This window comes from Erinaceus europaeus, chromosome 8 (genome assembly GCF_950295315.1).
Source record: "Erinaceus europaeus chromosome 8, mEriEur2.1, whole genome shotgun sequence".
Taxonomy (NCBI): Eukaryota; Metazoa; Chordata; class Mammalia; order Eulipotyphla; family Erinaceidae; genus Erinaceus; species Erinaceus europaeus.
In genome coordinates this window covers 109,578,663-109,597,348 of record NC_080169.1, presented here as the reverse complement: position 1 = coordinate 109,597,348, position 18,686 = coordinate 109,578,663, and the positions used below count along the sequence as shown (strand labels likewise).

The window sequence follows — 18,686 nt, the reverse complement described above, 5'->3', positions numbered from 1 at the left end:
AGCATGAGGCCTCCTGTCTACTGCTCCAGTCCCTGAGGGGCAGTAGGAATAGAGCCTCACAGTTGCATTTGGTAAGCAGCAGACTTTTTTTTTTTTTTGGTAAAACAGACTGGAATTGGCACCTCAACCAGCAAAGTGCAGGACTGTTACCAGCCACTTGAGAGTAGATATGGTCTTTTGCCCCAGGAATCTCTCCATAGGCTCCTCTCTGTCTACTAGCCACATTTGTTTGCACTAACCAGTAATTTGGAGGGTTCCCAAAGTAGTTCTAGTCCTGTCTTGCTGTGGTCTCAGGTGATCTCCTTTGATATTCCTAGCTGACTGGAGAGAGAAGAGGAGAGAAATACAGCTGCTGCTGCTCTGTCTGCATCATGCTCTTCTTTTCTTTCTTGCTTGATTTTTTTTTTAATTTAATTTATTTCTGTCTGGCTTATATCAATTCAGCCTAAGTTATTTTGCGAAATACTCCAGATTTTTCATGCATTTTAAATTCATTCCCTGTATTTTGTAGTCCAAGACACATTGCTACTTCAGATCCACCTATTAACAACCGGGCGTTATTTTTTCTACTTTTTACTAGTTACTTGATAATTGTTTATAAGATTATAAGATTTTAGACCATTGTGCTCGCTTCAGCAGCACATGTACTAAGATTTTAGACCATAGTTCCACACTGCCTCCACCATCAAAGTGGTAAATGTTAAGGGAAAATTATCAGATAGCTCTGAACTCCAATTCCATCAGTACCAAGAGAAAGGAGAGAAAACAAATAATAATAATAATAATAATAATTACTCTTTTTAATTTTTTTTATTTAAGAAAGGATTAATTAACAAAGCCATAGGGTAGGAGGGGTACAACTCCACACAATTCCCACCACCCAATCTCCATATCCCACCCCCTCCCCTGATAGCTTTCCCACTCTCTATCCCTCTGGGAGCACGGACCCAGGGTCATTGTGGGTTGTAGAAGGTGGACGGTCTGGCTTCTGTAATTGCTTCCCCGCTGAACATGGGCATTGACTGGTCGGTCCATACTCCCAGTCTGCCTCTCTTTTTCCCTAGTAGGGTGGGTCTCTGGAAAAGCAGAGCTCCAGGACACATTGGTGGGGTCTTCAGTCCAGAGAAGCCTGGCCGGCATCCTGATGACATCTGGAACCTGGTGACTGAAAAGAGAGTTAACATACAAAGCCAAACAAATTGTTGAGCAATCATGGACCCAAAGGTTGGAATAGTGTAGAGGAAGTGTTAGGGGGTACTCACTGCAAACTCTAGTGTAATTCTGCTTTCAGGTATATTTTTTGCAGTAGTTTATGGATATGTGTGAACATATGCTCTCTCTCACAGAAACTGGTGTATATCTAGGTTTTGGGACTTTGTTAGAAAGTGAGCCACCTGAGATGAAATTAGAGAGTACTATGAAAGGAAAGGTCTCACCCGAGTAATGAAGCTGAAGGGTTGTCATTCCACATGTGAAGTCTCTGGACACAGCCTGAAGTGAAGCATATTGAGGTGGCAATTGTTGCGTTGGTTAGGTTGTGATCGGCAGATGCAATATTATTTGATATGGATTGGGAGAGGCATACGGGAAAGTGGGCCCTACCCAAGGGTTCCAGGACTGGGGGAAGTAGAGGCTCTATAGTGGAGATGTGACGTTCCTGCTGTCTTAGGGTTCAAAAAGACAATTGTTAGTTAATGTTATCATCACATTATTTGGTAATTGGGTTAACTTTGAAAAGTCCTTTTGTTGGGGTTTGCTGTACAGTACCCAGTATCTTGTATATAGCTGTGCTATTGGTTGCTTCTGATCTACTTGGTCTAGGCTTTTGAGAGAGTCTGCATATCAATTACACAGCCTATATATTAAAAAGACTCAGTCTGTGTTTTAAAAAGCTTTGAGACATACAATTAATTTTCCCCCTCTCATATTAATTAACTAGTGATTTATATGTCTACATTTTACTAGGAGTGTACATAAACACCATTCCCACCACCAAAAGACTGTGACCCATCCCTCCCCCCCACTCCCACCCCCCACTGGCCCAGGAAGCTGCATGTCTACACCTCACCACAGGGTTTTTACTTTGGTGCCCTACTTACAATCTGGTCAGGTCCTGCTTTTAGTTTCCCTTTCAGATCTTCTTACTCAACTTCTGTTGATGAGTGGGATCATCCCATACTCATCTTTATCTTTGTGACTTAGCTCATTTAACATAATTCCTTCTAGCTCTGTCCAAGATGGGTCAGCGGAGGTGGGTTCATTGTTCTTGATAGCTGCATAATATTCCATTGTGTATATATACCACAGCTTTCTCAGCCACTCATCTGTTGTTGGGCACCTGGCTTGCTTCCAGGTTTTAGCTATTATGAATTGTGCTGCTATGAACATAGGAGTACACACCTCTTTTTGGTTGGGTGTTATGGAGTCCTTGGGGTATAACCCCAGGAGAGGAATTACTGGATCATATGGAAGGTCCATGTCTAGCCTTCTGAGAGTTTTCCAGACTGCTCTCCACAGAGGCTGCACCAATTTACATTCCCACCAGCAATGTAAAAGGGTTCCTCTGTCCCCACAACCTCTCCAGCATTTGTTGCTGCTGTCCTTTTTGATGTATGCCACTCTTACAGGAGTGAAGTGGTATCATAGTGTTGTCTTAATTTGCATTTCTCTGACAATCAGTGACCTAGAGCAGTTTTTCATATGTTTGTTAGCCTTTTGGATCTCCTCTGAGGTGAACGTTTTGTTCATATCCTCTACCCATTTTTGGATGGGGTCATTTGCTTTTTTGGTGCTAAGTTTGCTGAGCTCTTTATATATTTTGGTGATTAGTTTCTTGTCTGATGTTTGGCATGTGAAGATCTTCTCCCATTCTGTGAGGGGTCTCTTTGTTTGTTTAATAGTTTCTTTGGATGTGCAGAAGCTTTTCAATTTGATGTAGTCCCATTGGTCTGTTTCTGCTTTAGTCTTCCTTGCAATTGGGTTTGATTCATGAAAGATGTCCTTGAGGTTTAGGTGGGAAACTGTTTTACCAATGTTTTCCTCTAAGTATATGATTGTTTCTGGTCTGTCATCCAGGTGTTTTATCCATTTGGAGTTGATTTTTGTTTCTGGTGAGATAAAGTAGTTCAATTTCATTCTTCTGCATGTTACAACCCAGTTTTCCCAGCACCATTTATTGAAGAGAGCCTCCTTCTTCCATTTAATCCTTTGGGCCCCCTTATCAAAGATTAGATGTCCACTGGTGTAGGGATAATAATAATTACTCTTAAGTTGTAGGTATGACTTAGAAAAGAAGGAAGGAACATAGAAAAAATGGGCACATATATATAAATATGGACAGATAATATAGAAATAATAGCGCATATCTGTGGCCTTGGGAGAACTACTGCAATTTATTATTTTTTTTATAGATTGAATGTCTCAAGCTTTTTTTAAACAAAAATTTAAATTTACTTAATTATTATTGGATAGAGATAGAGAGAAATTGAAGGGAAGGGGAGATAGAGATGGAGAGAGACAGAGACACCTGCAGCCCTGCTTCACCACTTGTGAAGCTTTCCGCCTGCAGGTGAGGACCAGGGGCTTGAACCTAGGTCCTTGCACACTGTAGTGTCTGTGCTTAGCCAAATGCACCACTGTCTGCCCCCTACTAATGCAATTTGTAATGAAGGGAATAGCATCACAGAACTCTGCTGGTGAGAAAGGTGTGACATTATACCCCTATTATAATTCTGTAAATCAAAATGAAATCACTAATAAAAAATTTAAAAATTCAATCCATAAAATAATTACTTTTTATAAATCCTTAGTGAGCTCTGCTTGCTACTATATAGTTGGCTAATTCAAGATCTTAAAGTTCTTTTTAAATTATTGAATCATTGATCTTATAGTGTAACTACTTCTCAAATTAAAAAAGGTGCTTATATGTTTTATTAAGTTTGGAGAAGGTTGTTTTAATTCCAGTGAGATATTCTTTTTATATTTTTATTGGGTAGATTAATAGTTTACAGTAAATATAATTGTTGTTACATGTGTAAATTTTCTGTTTTCTGGAAAACATTCTCAACTCCAGCCTAGGTCTTCCTCTACCATCATACAGCAGGACTTGAACGCACCTCCCCGCCCCATGCGGCACGCATGCACGCGCGCGCACACACACACACACACACACACACACACACACATACACTTAGAGTCCTTTTTCACACACACATTTAGAGTCCTTTTTTTTTCTCCTTTTTTTTTTTTTTTTTTTTTTAGTGCAGTACAACAAACCCAGTCAAAATTCTTCTTGGCATTTTCTCCTAACTGCTCTTATTTCTCAACTTCTTTACATGAGTGAGGCTATCACATATTCATCCTTCTCTTTCTAGGTTCTCACTTAAAATGATTCCTTCAAGCTCTGTCAGAGATTAGGTAAATTTATCATTGTTGGTAACTGATTAGTATTCCATTGAGTATGTGTACCACGACTTTCTTAGCTACTTGTGTTGTTAAACAACTAGGTTGCTTCGAGGTTTTGGCTATTGCAAATTTTGCTGCTGTGAACATAGTTATACACAGATTTTTTAAGATGGGCATGCTTGATTCTTTAGTCTGTATCTCCAGAAGATTTGTCAGATTGTAGGGTTGGTTCATTTCTAATCTCCCGAGAGAGTTCTCCATACTGCCTTCTACAGGGGTTGGACCAATTTACATTCCCACCAGCAGTGCAGGAGTGTTCTGTTAACTCCACAACCTTTCCAGTATTTGTTGTTGCTATTGTTTCTGATGTATGATTTTCTCACAGGGGTGAAGTGGTATTTCTATGTGTCTTTATTTGCATTTCTCTGACAATAAATAGTTTGGAACATTTTTTCATATATATATATATATATATATGTATATTTTTTACCTTTTAGGTCTCTTTTTTGATGAATATTCTGTTCATATATTCTCCCCACTTTTGAATAGGATTATTTGTTGTTGTTGTTATTGGTGGTGATGATGATGAATTTGGTGATATATTCATATATATATATATATATATATATATATATATGCTTATTTGCTTTTTTCTGATGTATAACATGTAAAGATTTTTTTTGTGTGTGTTTTACATTTGACAGTAAATACAAAAGTTTGTACATGCATAACACTTCCCAGTTTTCCATATAACAGTACACTAGATCCTCTGTCATCCTTTTTGGACCTGTATTCCCCCACCCACCCACCCCAGAGTCTTTTACTTTGGTGCAATATACCAATTCCAGTTCAGGTTCTACTTGTGTTTTCTTTTCTGATCTTGTTTTTCAACTTCTGCCTGAGAGTGAGGTCATCCCATATGCATCCTTCTGTTTCTGACTTATTTCACTTAACATGATTTTTTCAACCTCCATCCAAGATAGGCTGAAAACAGTGAAGTCACCATTTTTAATAGCTGAGTAGTATTCCATTGTGTGTGTGTGTGTGTATATATATATATATATATATATATATATATATATATATATATATATATATATATATATTGCAACTTGTTCAGCCACTCATCTGTTGTTGGACACCGGGGTTACTTCCAGGTTTTGTCTATTACAAATTGTGCTGCTAAGAACATATGTGTACACAGGTATTTTTGGATGGGTGTGTTGGATTCCTTAGGATATATCCCCAGGATAGGAATTGCAGGATCATAGGGTAGGTCCATTTCTAGCCTTCTGAGAGTTCTCCAGACTGTTTTCCACAGAGGCTGGACCAATTTGCATTCCTACCAGCAGTGCAGGAGAAGCTTCTTTTTATTGTCTCTTGGATCCCTGCTAGTAACACATGTATACTGACTATCTTTATGATCAGTTAAACTTTTATGATGGGAATCTTCTCATAGAATTTGTGCTTTTCACATGTCATGCCTATTTATTTCTAGACACTGACCACCAGGTAGCAACAGTGCCTTGAGTAGCTATTGTCTCTTACAGATGGAACTGTTACTGACTTGACAGTAAAATTAACACCAGTCAATTCAGGAGGGAATGGAGGAAGTGTCCAGAATAATGATTATTTCATTCCTCTCTGCTCCACTGGCCATTACAAAAGCAGGCATAAATTATCAGCTGGATGTTCACAGCCTGCAAATCCTGCCCTTCCACTGTTCCCATAACATTAACTTCATTTCAGAGCCAAAGAGCCATAATGTAAAGAAGCCCAGGCAGTAAGGGAAGTATGGATCATGTGTGAAAAGAATATGACATCTGCAGGTATGGAGACTGAGGTGATAAAGCATGTGTGAGAAGAGAGGCTTGGCTTTTCTTGAAATATCAAAAAGCAATACTACTTAAGAGGATGTTTTAACAATAAGAAGCATGTGTACACCAAACTATAAAAGTAACATATTTCATTTTAGACTCTTCTCTTTCCTTCATCCCTAGCCATCCCTTTGGGTATTCTAGTTGTACGTGGAGACTGTGATTTGGAAACTTGCCGTATGTACATAGATCGCTTACAAGAGGTAAGTTCGTCTAACCAATTGCTTATTTGGTCCCTCTTTACAGTTTTGTGAAAAGTTACCAGCTATGCATGCATAGATTGGGTTAGTAGAAAAATCATGACATTTTTCTGTACAAAAAAAGTCATAACTTTTCTAACACCTCAAAATATACTTGGATTCATATGTTTGGAGGAGGAAATAGGAATAAGGCCATCTTGTTTCTCAAGCATGCACCACAACTTTCTCCCTCTACTGTTACTTTTCCTGCTAGGGTCATTGAAATGAGAAAATATGATGTTCCAGCATGTTATATAACTGCAGTTTAGAAGTCCTTGTAATCTTCTCAGACTACATATATTGCTTCTACAGAATTTTAGAGGGCATAAACAATGAAGGAAAATATAGATTTGGAGTTATAGTCATTTCATGTTTTGTATTTAGAACAGACTTGTTAGAGGCAGCTTGATGTAACTTTCATAGGAAAGAACAAAACTTGTATGTCATGGAAATTTTTGTCAAACACATAGAAATAATATCTCTGTTCTATATCTTTCTCATTTAGCTCAAATCTTAGAGAAAAAGAAATAAGAAGTCTGAACAATAGCATTTCCATTGATTTGAATGATCCTAGTGAAGCCAAGAGACCATGCCCTCCATTGCAATGGTCATTGGTGTTTCTGTAAAATTCTATAAGGAAATATGGCATTCATATGTTTCAGTTATCACTGTTTGTTGATGCAAGATATATAGTAGAATCATTTGCTTAGAATCTAGAAATCTGTGGTCTGGGAGGTGGTGCAGTGATAAAGCTTTGGACTTTCAAGCATGAGGTCCCGAGTTCAATCCCCGGCAGCACATGTGCCAGAATGATGTCTGGTTCTTTCTCTTGCCTCCTGTCTTTCTCATAAATAAATAAAATCTAAAAAAAAAAGAATCTAGAAATCTATATTTTAAGGTACTTGGAAGATTTCATTAGTTACTCCAAGGTAAACAAGTCACCTACAAACAACTCTTTATACATAAATACATACCACAAAGAAAGAAAGCATACAGTGTTGAAAATTTAATCAAGTGGCATCCACCTAGCTTTGAAAATTTGACCCTACTTCTCTTGGTGGGAATACAGTCAGTGAAAGCAGGCATAAAGTGATGTGAAAATTTATATTCTCTTCTGCTTTGCTAAAGATGCAGGTAGACTTTTGAATGCAAAGTATCTTGATATGCATCCCAACTTTTGAATACAAATATGGAAGAGAGGAGAAACAACATACATTGTATGGTTTCTTTACCTACTTTTCACAATGAGTTTTACATATTAAAGTTTGCAAACATTTCTATTTATAATTCAGTGCTGCATCCAATATTCCTAGAACATAGTGCATCTCATTCTTCAAAATAATATTTGTATTTTTTTGTGATACCTCCCTCATCAAAACTGCAAGAAAAAAAAAGTGAATCTTAACTGCTACCAAACCTTTACTTTTGTTGAAAACCTTGGGTAGCAAAGTGAATGACCCATGAGTTGGCTTTATTGGAAACCAGCTTTTTGGCAAATTTACCACATCTATATCCAACTAAGAGTTTTATTGTAGAATAAGGAAAGATAAGGAGGAAAAAAAAACATTAAAACCAATTTGAGCACAAGGAGTAAATTGATAAAGCCCATTGGGAAGTGGACAGAAGGACAAAGATAGCCAGGATTGGTGACATCTGTAAATAGATGTGACTATAACCAGGAAGGCTGGGGGACATGGCAGAATGGATATAGTTTTGATATAAAACTTTCTAGTGGAGCCAGACTCTCTAAATGTGTCAGTAAATCTTCATTCAATTCAACCATCCTAATTTGTACTTTATGATTATGTGGAGGTGCTCAGTGCTTTTCACTCTACATATTTATTGTATTTTTCCAGTCTTTAAAAACCTATAATTGTCAAGCAACTTGTAACCATAAATACAGCTACAATAGTATATATTTGATCTGAGATACATACATTCTTTTTGAAGTACTTAAAGAAACATTTTTTTTGCTTTTCAAAAGCCAAAAGTCCTGGCACAAATTTTAAAAAGAAATAGCCTTGATTTATATAACAATATTCTGTGTCCCCTACTTTCAGTCTTCCCAGCCTTCAAATTAAAATACATCACTCACCTCTAAGCATTGTTTCAGATTTCTAAGTTTCTCTCAGTCCAACTTGTTATGCTTTTACTATTTCTGGCATCATCTTCTTTTAGTTAAGTTTGGTGAATTGGGGCGAGATGATTTCCAGATGATTTTAATCATGTGAAATTGGGAGTTGAGTTGAGAGAGTTGTGGAGGCAGCTGTGTTCAAACTAATCTTAAATATGGATTCTGCCCCCCCCCCCCCCCATTTTCTCATCAGGACCTGCCGTCAGTTTCGTCTGGCTCCCAAAGAGTTCATTACCAGGTAACAGATCACTGACTAATTGTGTGTGGCTTTTTCCCCTCGTTTTGATCAGAATCTACATCTTTCCTAGGGATGGAGTTCACACAAACAACCTACTGAAGCTGACATTATGATTACATTGCATTTTCCTGGCTTGGGGTTAGTTCTAGTTAGGCACACATCTGGACAGTGGATGTTCTCCCAGGTCATTTAGAAAATATTACATGAAGTGTTTATAGTGACAAATACTCAAAAAACCCAGCCAACTTAACAGGGACGGACTAGGTTTTCACACACACACAAAAATCAGATTGAAGGTGGGTTTTATATACTATTTGGTCACGGTTCCAACTCTATTTTATTGCTTTCTTTTCTCCTTTGTTCTCTTTCTGTCAGTTTTGCCTCCAGACCAGATGTGTTCCTGGACCAAGGGGCTATCTCTGGTAGCCAAGGATTATGCTTCTTCTCACCCAGAGAAAAGAGGCCCCATTTTCCACAGCCAATAGACAAGCATTCCAAAATGCAAGGTCTTCTGGACAGGACCTAATAACCTAATCTCTCTCTGACTCTCTGTCTCTATCTCTTGTCTGGTCTATTAGGAGTATGCTCAGACATATTTTTCCCCAGCCATCTTGAGAGTGCAGATTCTTCTCCAACCTTTCTTCATAGCACCATCTCTCCTATCATCTCTTCTTACTCATTTCATTTACCAGACCCAATTCAGATAACAGAACTCAATATTATCCCAAATTCCTAAGGAAACCTCAAAGCCCTGAGTGTTAAAGTCCTTTTCTCTCAGGAACCCCATGCCACTGTCCCTAACCAACAACCCTAACCCTGGAGGGTCACATGGAGGTCAGTGCAGGCCAGTGACTCCCCTCAGATAAATCCTCTTCTAGACACTTAATATGTCTCCACACAGGAGATAGATTTAGGGAGGTATCAATGTATAGGTCATGGTCTAATGCCTCCCTTGAGGTCTTAGTGTCTGTTTGCTACATCTGAAACTTCTCATTTAGCATCCTTTTGTAGAAGCAGCAACAAGGACATTTTGTAAAAACTCTTTGCCATCTTGTCTCCCATGTGGACCCCCTGCCCCCACAATCAGTACATTCCTTGTACCTTTGGCCAAAGCAACCTAATTATCAGAAGATTTAATGGCAGACACATCCTTGGCATTCTTGTTTGCATGTATATTATTCAAACAAAGAGCCCTACTTTCCCAGGATCCCAGGATGAGGATTTACTTAGAGTATGTTTATATTGAGGAAATACTACTTCTGAGACTATTTTTTAAAATAATTTATTTATTTAATCATGAGAAAGACAGGCAAAGAGAGAAAGAACCAGACATCACTCTTGTACATGTGTTGCTGGGCATTGAACTTGGGACGTCATGGTTGACAATCCAAAGCTTTACCTACTGCACCACCTCCCAGACCACTGTTGTTTTTTTAATTTATAAAATGGAAATATTGACAAGACTACAGGATAAGAGGGGTACATTTCCATACAGTGCCTACCCCTAGAGCTCCATATCTAATCCCTTCCCTTGATAACTTCCTTATTCTTTATCCTTCTGGGAGTATGGACCCAGGATCATTATGGGGTATAGAAAGTGGAAGGTCTGGCTTCTGTAATTGCTTCTCTGCTGAACATGGGCATTGGCAGGTCAATCCATACTCCCAGCCTTTGTCTCTCTTTCCCTAGTGGTAGGGATCTGGGTAGGCAGGGATCCAAGACACATGGTGAGATCATCTGCCTAGGGAAGTTGGGTTGGCATCATGGTATCATCTGGAACCTGGTGGCTGATAAAAGTTAAGATATAATGCAGAACAATTTGTTAACTAATCATGAACCTAAAGGCAATACTATTGCAGATGAAGATTTGGGGTCTTTGTTTTGGAGAAAGGGTTAGGGTAAATTCTCTTGAATGTGTTGATATTGTCTTTGTGGCTCAACATGATCTATTCTTTTTTTTTTAATTTTTTATTTAAGAAAGGATTAATGAACAAAAACATAAGGTAGGAGGGGTACAACTCCACACAATTCCCACCACCCAATCTCCATAACCCACCCCCTCCCATGATAACTTTCCCATTCTCTAGCCCTCTGGGAGCATGGACCCAGGGTCATTGAGGGTTGCAGAAGGTAGAAGGTCTGGCTTCTGTAATTGCTTCCCTGCTGAACATGGGCGTTGACTGGTCAGTCCATACTCCCAGTCTGCCTCTCTCTTTCCCTAGTAAGGTGTGTCTCTGGGGAAACCATGATCTATTCTTAAGGATGTGCTGTATGGATTTGAAAAAAATGTGTATTCTAGTTTCTTGGGGTGAAGAACTCTGAAAATGTCCAGGAGGTCTAGTTTGTCCATCTCTTCGATTAATTTGCTGGTTTCTTTGTTGATTCTCTGCTTAGCTGATCTGCCCGAGTGTGGGAGTGGGGTCTTGAAGTCTCCTACTATTATTGCGTTACTGTTGATGTATTTCTGTAGTTCTTTCAGTAGGTGTTTGATGTATTCAGATGAGCCCTCATTGGGTGCATAGGTGTTAATAATTGTTAAATCTTCTTGGTTGATCAATCCTCGGAGACTGATTTTTATAAACAAGAAAATGAAAGGGCTGATCTCACCTTATTTTTACACAAAGCACAGCATTCCTAATTTTGGTTTATTTGCATGTTTACTTATTCTCTATCTAGGTGTATTTTTAATAAAAGGTTAAGGCTGATATCTATCCTTTGAAATTGCACTGGTAGTTATAAAATTGTGAGAGTATTTTAAAGACTATACTTATTACCCAGGCACTTTTTAAAAATTTCTTTATTGGGGAATTAATGTTTTACATTTGACAGTAAATACAATAGTTTGTACATGCATAACATTTCCCAGTTTTCCATATAACAATACAACCCCCACTAGTCATGATGTCATCCTTTCTAATGGTTCAGTAGTGTTCCATTACATGTGTCACAGTTTCTTTATGTGGTCAAATTTTCTATGTTGAGCATATACGTGAGTCATACTAGTTTTTTTTAAACACTTTTTTAAAATTTATTTACTGGATAGAGACAGTCAGAAATTGAGAATAATGGGGAGATTGTGGGGGAGAGAGACAGAGAGACACCTGCAGACCTGCTTCACCACTTGTGAAGCTTTTCTCCTGCAGTTGGAGACTCGGGCTTGAACCTGTGTCCTTGCACATTGTAATATGTGCGTTAACCAGCTGTGCGCCCCACACATACTAGTTTTAACGCTCCCATTAAATTCAAGAGGCAAATAGATGTATGGATTCTTAAGATCACTGAAAAAACTGGACCTGGAGATAGAAATGGGGGAGTTTATAGCAGACAGGAAATACTTAACATTATGGGCTGGAGGAGACCAATCAGGGAGAATTTAGATAAAGAAGATAACTCAATATCTTATGTACGGCCATTGACAAGCTGAAGAACTATCTGTCAAGGAGAATCATAAGACTGAGCTGAACACTAAGAAAGCTGGAAGTCAAGGTGCTATTGTGAATGTCAAGAATGAATCTTCAAAACAGGAAGTACTAATGAAAGCTGTCAAAGGCTGTTTGAGAGGTTGAGATTATGATAGTAGATTTTTTTTCTTGAGATTGTACACAAAATCCATGAATTAGAGGTGTCATTGGTTTTATGAAGAAAGTGGAAGTTTGAGAGGTTGAGATTATGATAGTTGATTTTTTTTCCTTGAGATTGTACATAAAATCCATGGGTTAGAGGTGTCATTGATTTTATGAAGAAAGTGAAAAAAACAAGCAGCAGGAAATTTAATACTAGACTGTTTCCTAAAAGTAGAAAGCAGTAGACTTGGCTTATTTGTCTAGGTGGGAGATAGGAGATGGTGTAAGAGAAAGAGCTATGGGACATATGGACAGCCAAATGCCTTACTTCCTCCTGCATTAACTTCCTTGTGTCTGAGATGGCATTCAATGCTCTTGGGGAATTAATTGTGGTAGAATTAATTTTTTAAGTAAGTTAAGAAGGAGGAGGAGGAGGAGGAGGGGGAGGAGGAGGAGGAGGAGGAGAAGAAGAAAGAAGAAGAAGAAGAAGAAGAAGGAGGAGGAGGAGGAGGAGGAGGAGGAGGAGGAGAATAGAAGAAGAAGAAGAAGAAGGAGGAGGAGAATAGAAGAAGAAGAAGAAGAAGTCTTGAGGAATTCCTGTCAGCTCACTAATTCTCAGTAGGGATTTTAGCTGACCATTTTAAGCTGAGAGGAAGCTGTCATTTAGAAAGGGGCCCAGGTGACCAAGACACCTTATTAGAGAGAGATCTGGCAGTTTTTAGCCACTTAAGCTTTTCTATGCTTGGGTTTCCTTTTTTCCCAGATTTATAGTGAATTGCCAACAAGGCACAAATGCTCAAAAACGACACCTCCTATTAACCTAACAAGGCATTATGGGTTATACAAGTATGTGCTGGATATTTATAGCCTGCTGAAAATGTCTGCCTACACCATCTCTGAGGTCAAAATACAAAGGCTCCTCAACCCAGTGGCATCTCACGTAGCTGGAATTGATAAGTTAGATAAGCAAAATGCCTTATGCTTGCAGATTTAGGGGTTTCTTGAATTTGGCAAGTAAGTTAGATTTCATAAAGGAATTGGACTCTGACTACCTACCTGATAATGAGTCTGCTTGATCAAAATGCACTTACTGTGAAGTAATTTTCACTGCTACTTTCCTGGGCTTCATTATTTCTCTTCCTAACTTCAAGTCATAAATTACTAAGAAGCAGAGGGGCAGGTTCCATACTTTTGATGTTCTGCCATTTGGGTGAGATTTTGCCCTTCATATGGAATATTTGGCAATTTGATCACATATGTATCTCATGATACATAAGTGCTGTTAGATACTTCACAATGCACAGGACTCACCCTTCCAACAAGAAGCTGTGCAACCCCCAAATGTTAATAGTTGGGCCTTGAAAAATCCTGAACAATTCTGATAGAACTCAGAATATACCTGAGGACTGAGGCAGGTGTAAGTCTAAGGAGAGGGGAAGAAGTGGAAATTAAAAGAGGAGAGAGAAAAAAGCCAGTGAAAGCAAAAAGAACAAAGTATGTATGACTATGATAGAGTAGGTGAAGCAAAGGGCAAGGGACACTGGAACAGAGAACAACTAGGCTATTTTTGTAGGCACTCATTTTTTTCTGGGATAGTGTCCCATGGGGCCCTGGTGTAGCACACACAACAGTGAGCTTCCAAGAACACCTCGAGTGAATACACTGAGATTTTAATGAGCATAACAGGATTCAATCTTCAGTGCAATCTGGCTGCTTCCAGGCAATTCCCTTTCTTTCTGAATTAATTTTCTTAGAAATAGCATTAGAAATATTGTGCTTTTTAAAGATACATGTAGCATTTTAAAAAATCTTATCTATTAGAGATGTGTTTTACTTCCTTAAGAAAAAGCTACTGGGCAGACCTGAGTCTACATTCATTTATTTGGCCTCTTTTTTAAAAAAAAAATTATTAGTGATTTAGTAATTAACAAGATTTTAAAATAAAAGAAGTAAAATTCCAAACAGTTCTCACCACCAGAATGTCATGTGTAATCCCCTCCATTGGAAACTTCCGTATTATTTGTCCCTCTGGGAGTATGGACCAAAATTCTTTATGGGATGCAAAAGGTTGAAAGTCTGGCTTTTATAAATGTTTCTGTGCTGTACATGGGCATTGTCTGGTTGGTCCATACCCCAGCCTGTTTCTTTCCCTAGTGGGGTAGGGCTCTGGGGAGGTGAGACTTTGGGACACACTGGAGAAGTTGTCTGTCCAGGGAAGTCAGGATGGTTGTAAGATATAAAGCAGGACTAATTATTAAAAACAAACAAACAAAAAAACCAGGAACCCAAAGGTAGGAATAGAGCAGGTGAAATTAGGGGTCATTCTGTAGGAAGAAGCTAGGAAGCTATTTTTAAGTATGTTCCAAGGGGCCTATGACTTTAGTAATTTTTGTCTGACCCTGATAATTAGCATGCATGTGGACTAAAAATATTATCTGGGAAGATAGTGTCAGCACTGAGAATAAGCTAGAAATCTGGATTAAGGTCGAAAGAAGTTCCCAAATATGAAGAAAGTATATAAATACCATTAACTGTCTACCCCATCAATGTGACCTAGGGTCCATAAATATTCATATTTACCAAAGAAGCCTGTGTAGCCTCTGAGTCTGAGTCCCTGTTAGTCTGAGCTCACAGCCCATGGTCACAGCAAGGAATATTCTAGGCTGCACTCATTTCAGGACCAGTCTGATTTTCTTTTCTTTTCTTTTTAAATATTTTATTTATTTATGAGAAAGATAGGAAGAGAAAGAACCAGGCATCACTCTGGCACATGTGCTGCCAGGGATTGAACTCGGGACCTCATGCTTGAGAGTCCAAAGATTTACCACTCCGCCACCTCCCAGACCACATGGACCAGTCTGATTTTCTTTCTTTTTTTTCTTTTTCTTTTTTTTCTTTTTCTTTTTATTTTTTTATTAAAGAAAGGATTAATTAACAAAACCATAGGGTAGGAGGGGTACAACTCCACACAATTCCCACCGCCCAATCTCCATATCCCACCCCCTCCCCCGATAGCTTTCCCATTCTCTAGCCCTCTGGGAGCATGGACCCAGGGTCATTGAGGGTTGCAGAAGGTAGAAGGTCTGGCTTCTGTAATTGCTTCCTCGCTGAACATGGGCGTTGACTGGTCGGTCCATACTCCCAGTCTGCCTCTCTCTTTCCCTAGTAGGATGGGTCTCTGGGGAAGCTGAGCTCCAGGACACATTGGTGGTGTCTTCAATCCAGGGAAGTCTGGCCGGCATCCTGATGACACCTGGAACCTGGTGACTGAAAAGAGAGTTAGCATACAAAGCCAAACAAATTGTTGAGCAATCATGGACCCAAAGCTTGGAAAAGTGGAGAGGAAGTATTATGGAGGTACTCACTGCAAACTCTAGTATACTTCTGCTTTCTTACTTTGGTGCCATACTCCAAACTCAGTCAATTTCTGCTTTGCGTTTCTACTTCTTTTTTTTTTTTTACATGCATAACATTCCCCAGATTCCCATTTAGCAATACAACCCCCACTATTTCATTCATCATTTTTCATGGACCTGTATTCTCCCCACCCACCCACCCACCCCAGAGTCTTTTACTTTGGTGTAATACTCCAATTCCATTTCAGGTTCGACTTGTGTTTTCTTTTCTAATCTTGTTTTTCAACTTCGGCCTGAGAGTGAGATCATCCCATATTCATCCTTCTGTTTCTGACTTATTTCACTCAACATGATTTTTTCAAGGTCCATCCAAGATCGGCTGAAAACGGTGAAGTCACCATTTTTTACAGCTGAGTAGTATTCCATTGTGTATATATACCACAACTTGCTCAGCCACTCATCTGTTGTTGGACACCTGGGTTGCTTCCAGGTTTTGGCTATTACAAATTGTGCTGCCAAGAACATATGTGTACACAGATCTTTTTGGATGGATGTGTTGGGTTCCTTAGGATATATCCCCAGGAGGGGAATTGCAGGGTCATAGGGTAGGTCCATTTCTAGCCTTCTGAGAGTTCTCCAGACTGTTCTCCACAGAGGCTGGACCAATTGACATTCCCACCAGCAGTGCAGGAGGGTTCCTTTGACCCCACACCCTCTCCAGCATTTGCTGCTGTTACCTTTTCTGATGTGTGACATTCTCACAGGAGTGAAGTGATATCTCATTGTTGTCTTGATTTGCATTTCTCTGACAATCAGAGACTTGGAGCATTTTTCCAGTCTGATTTTCTTCTGGAGAGTCATTCTGTGTTTTAATCCATTAAAATTATATCTTGTCTGAGACAAATGGCATTTATCCCTGAATATTTAATTTATTTTCCTTCCCTTCATACTGACTGTTCTTACTTAATCTGAGTCGTTTGAAATTAATTTCTCCTCAATTTGTTTTCTAGATTCTAGAAGTCTCTCAATTGAGGGGTTCATGCAAATTTAAGAGAATAAACCTGGGAATTTATTTTGTCTTAGAAAAGGACTGGTGTTAGCTAGGAACTTTACAGAATGTTATTCCTTTGGGCTATATCAAAGCTGTCAGGAATAGATCAAATGAGGAATTAAAATAAGACTTTCCTAAAGCCAGCTCTATTTGCTGCCACAGATAAAGGCAGTACTACCTACTAACACACACACACACACACACACACACACACACACACACACACGCGCGCGCGCGCAACTTTGAAACTGAGGATTCTGGAAAATGTTAGGCTATTGGCAGGGGACATAACATAATGGTTATGCAGAGTCTTTCTTGCCTGTGACTCCAAAAGCCAGAGCTTACAAGTGCTCTTAAAAAAAAAAAAAAAAAAGGGCGTTGACAGGTAGATCCATACCCCCAGGCTAGCTGCCTTTCTCTTTCCCTAGTGGGGAAGGGCTCTGGGGAAGCAGAGCTCCAGGACATATTGGTGGGGTTGTCTGTCCAGGGAAGTCTGGTTGGCATCATGGTAGCATCTGGCACCTGGTGGCTGAAAAGAGAGTTAACATACAAAGCCAACACAAAGACCTTGGGTCCATGCTCCCAGAGGGTTAAATAATAGGAAAGCTATCAGGGGAGTGGATGGGATACAGAGTTCTGGTGGTAAGAATTGTGTGAAGTTGTACCCCTCTGATCCTATGGTTTAGTCAATGTTTCCTTTTTATAAATAAAACATTAAATAAATAAAATAAAGCAACACCAGGGGCCAGGTGTTGGTGCTCTTGGCAGAGTAGGCTTGTGCAATACTTAAAGATCCAGGTTCAAGCCCCTGTTGGGGGAGAGTCACATTGGTGAAGCAGTGCTACAGGCATCTCTGTTCTTTCTCTCCAACACTCACACCTCTCTTGATTTCTGTCTCTATAAAGTAAATAAATAAATAAATAAATAAATACAATAATTTATTTAAGAAACAAACACAAAAAATGGACGGGGCCGGGTGGTGGCACACTTGGTTGAGCCAGATGTTACAATGTGCAAGGACTCAGGTTCGATCCCCTGGTTCCCCACTTGCAGGGGGAAAGCTTCACAAATGGTGAAGCAGGGCTACAGGTGTCTCTGTCTCTCTCACTCTCTACCACCCCCTTCCCTCTCAATTTCTACCTGTCTCTATCCAATAAATAAAGTAAAGATAATTTTTTAAAATTAAAAAAAAATAGAGAGGTAACAGGAGAAAGAAGAAGGAGAAGAGGAGGGGGGAAGAAGGAGAAGAAAAGAAAATGTTATAATATCTCTTATTTCCATCTTTTCTTCTTCATCACTGTTTTTCCTTTCAATACTAGCTTTGGAAGTGGGCTACAGGGATTTTTTAAAGTGGAACAGGAGTTTTCAGTACAAAATGACATTAGTTTTGCCTAGGATCACATATTCCCTTAATTTCATGAGCGAACAAAACTTTTCACTCACAGTGACATTCAGGTTAAATGCTAGGTGCCTGTAACTTTATTGGATAACCTACTGAAGTGTGTAATGGGACTGCTGTGCCTTCATTAAATTATGTGTGCATCAGCTATGAGGAATTGAATGTAAATTAAGGATAGGATTCCCATATGAGTGCCAAACATTGGTCTGGATGGTTTCCATATCAATTATCTATCATCCATGCCAGTTAACTTTCAAATAAATGTATGTATATGAGACATGTCAGGTTTGCTTTTCACATGTGACTATATTTTTAGCATTCATTATATTGAACACATGTCAAAGAGAAAATTCACATATTGGGGCATTTGAAAGTATTTGTTAATATTATTCACCTGAGTTCTTCTAGTGTTTGCCATTCACCTG

The 18,686-nt window shown here is 39.1% G+C and overlaps 1 protein-coding gene across 2 annotated transcripts in view; it reads left to right on the top strand.

Moving 5' to 3' along the window:
* The window catches only part of DGKI (diacylglycerol kinase iota), a 593,672-nt gene that overhangs the window by 475,596 nt on the left and 99,390 nt on the right, over positions 1–18,686 (top strand). For both annotated transcript variants that reach the window (XM_060196647.1, XM_060196646.1), the window contains exons 22-23: positions 6,405–6,484; positions 8,848–8,892. In XM_060196647.1, the coding sequence (XP_060052630.1) occupies positions 6,405–6,484; positions 8,848–8,892 (125 nt within the window). The remainder of the gene's footprint in view (positions 1–6,404; positions 6,485–8,847; positions 8,893–18,686) is intronic.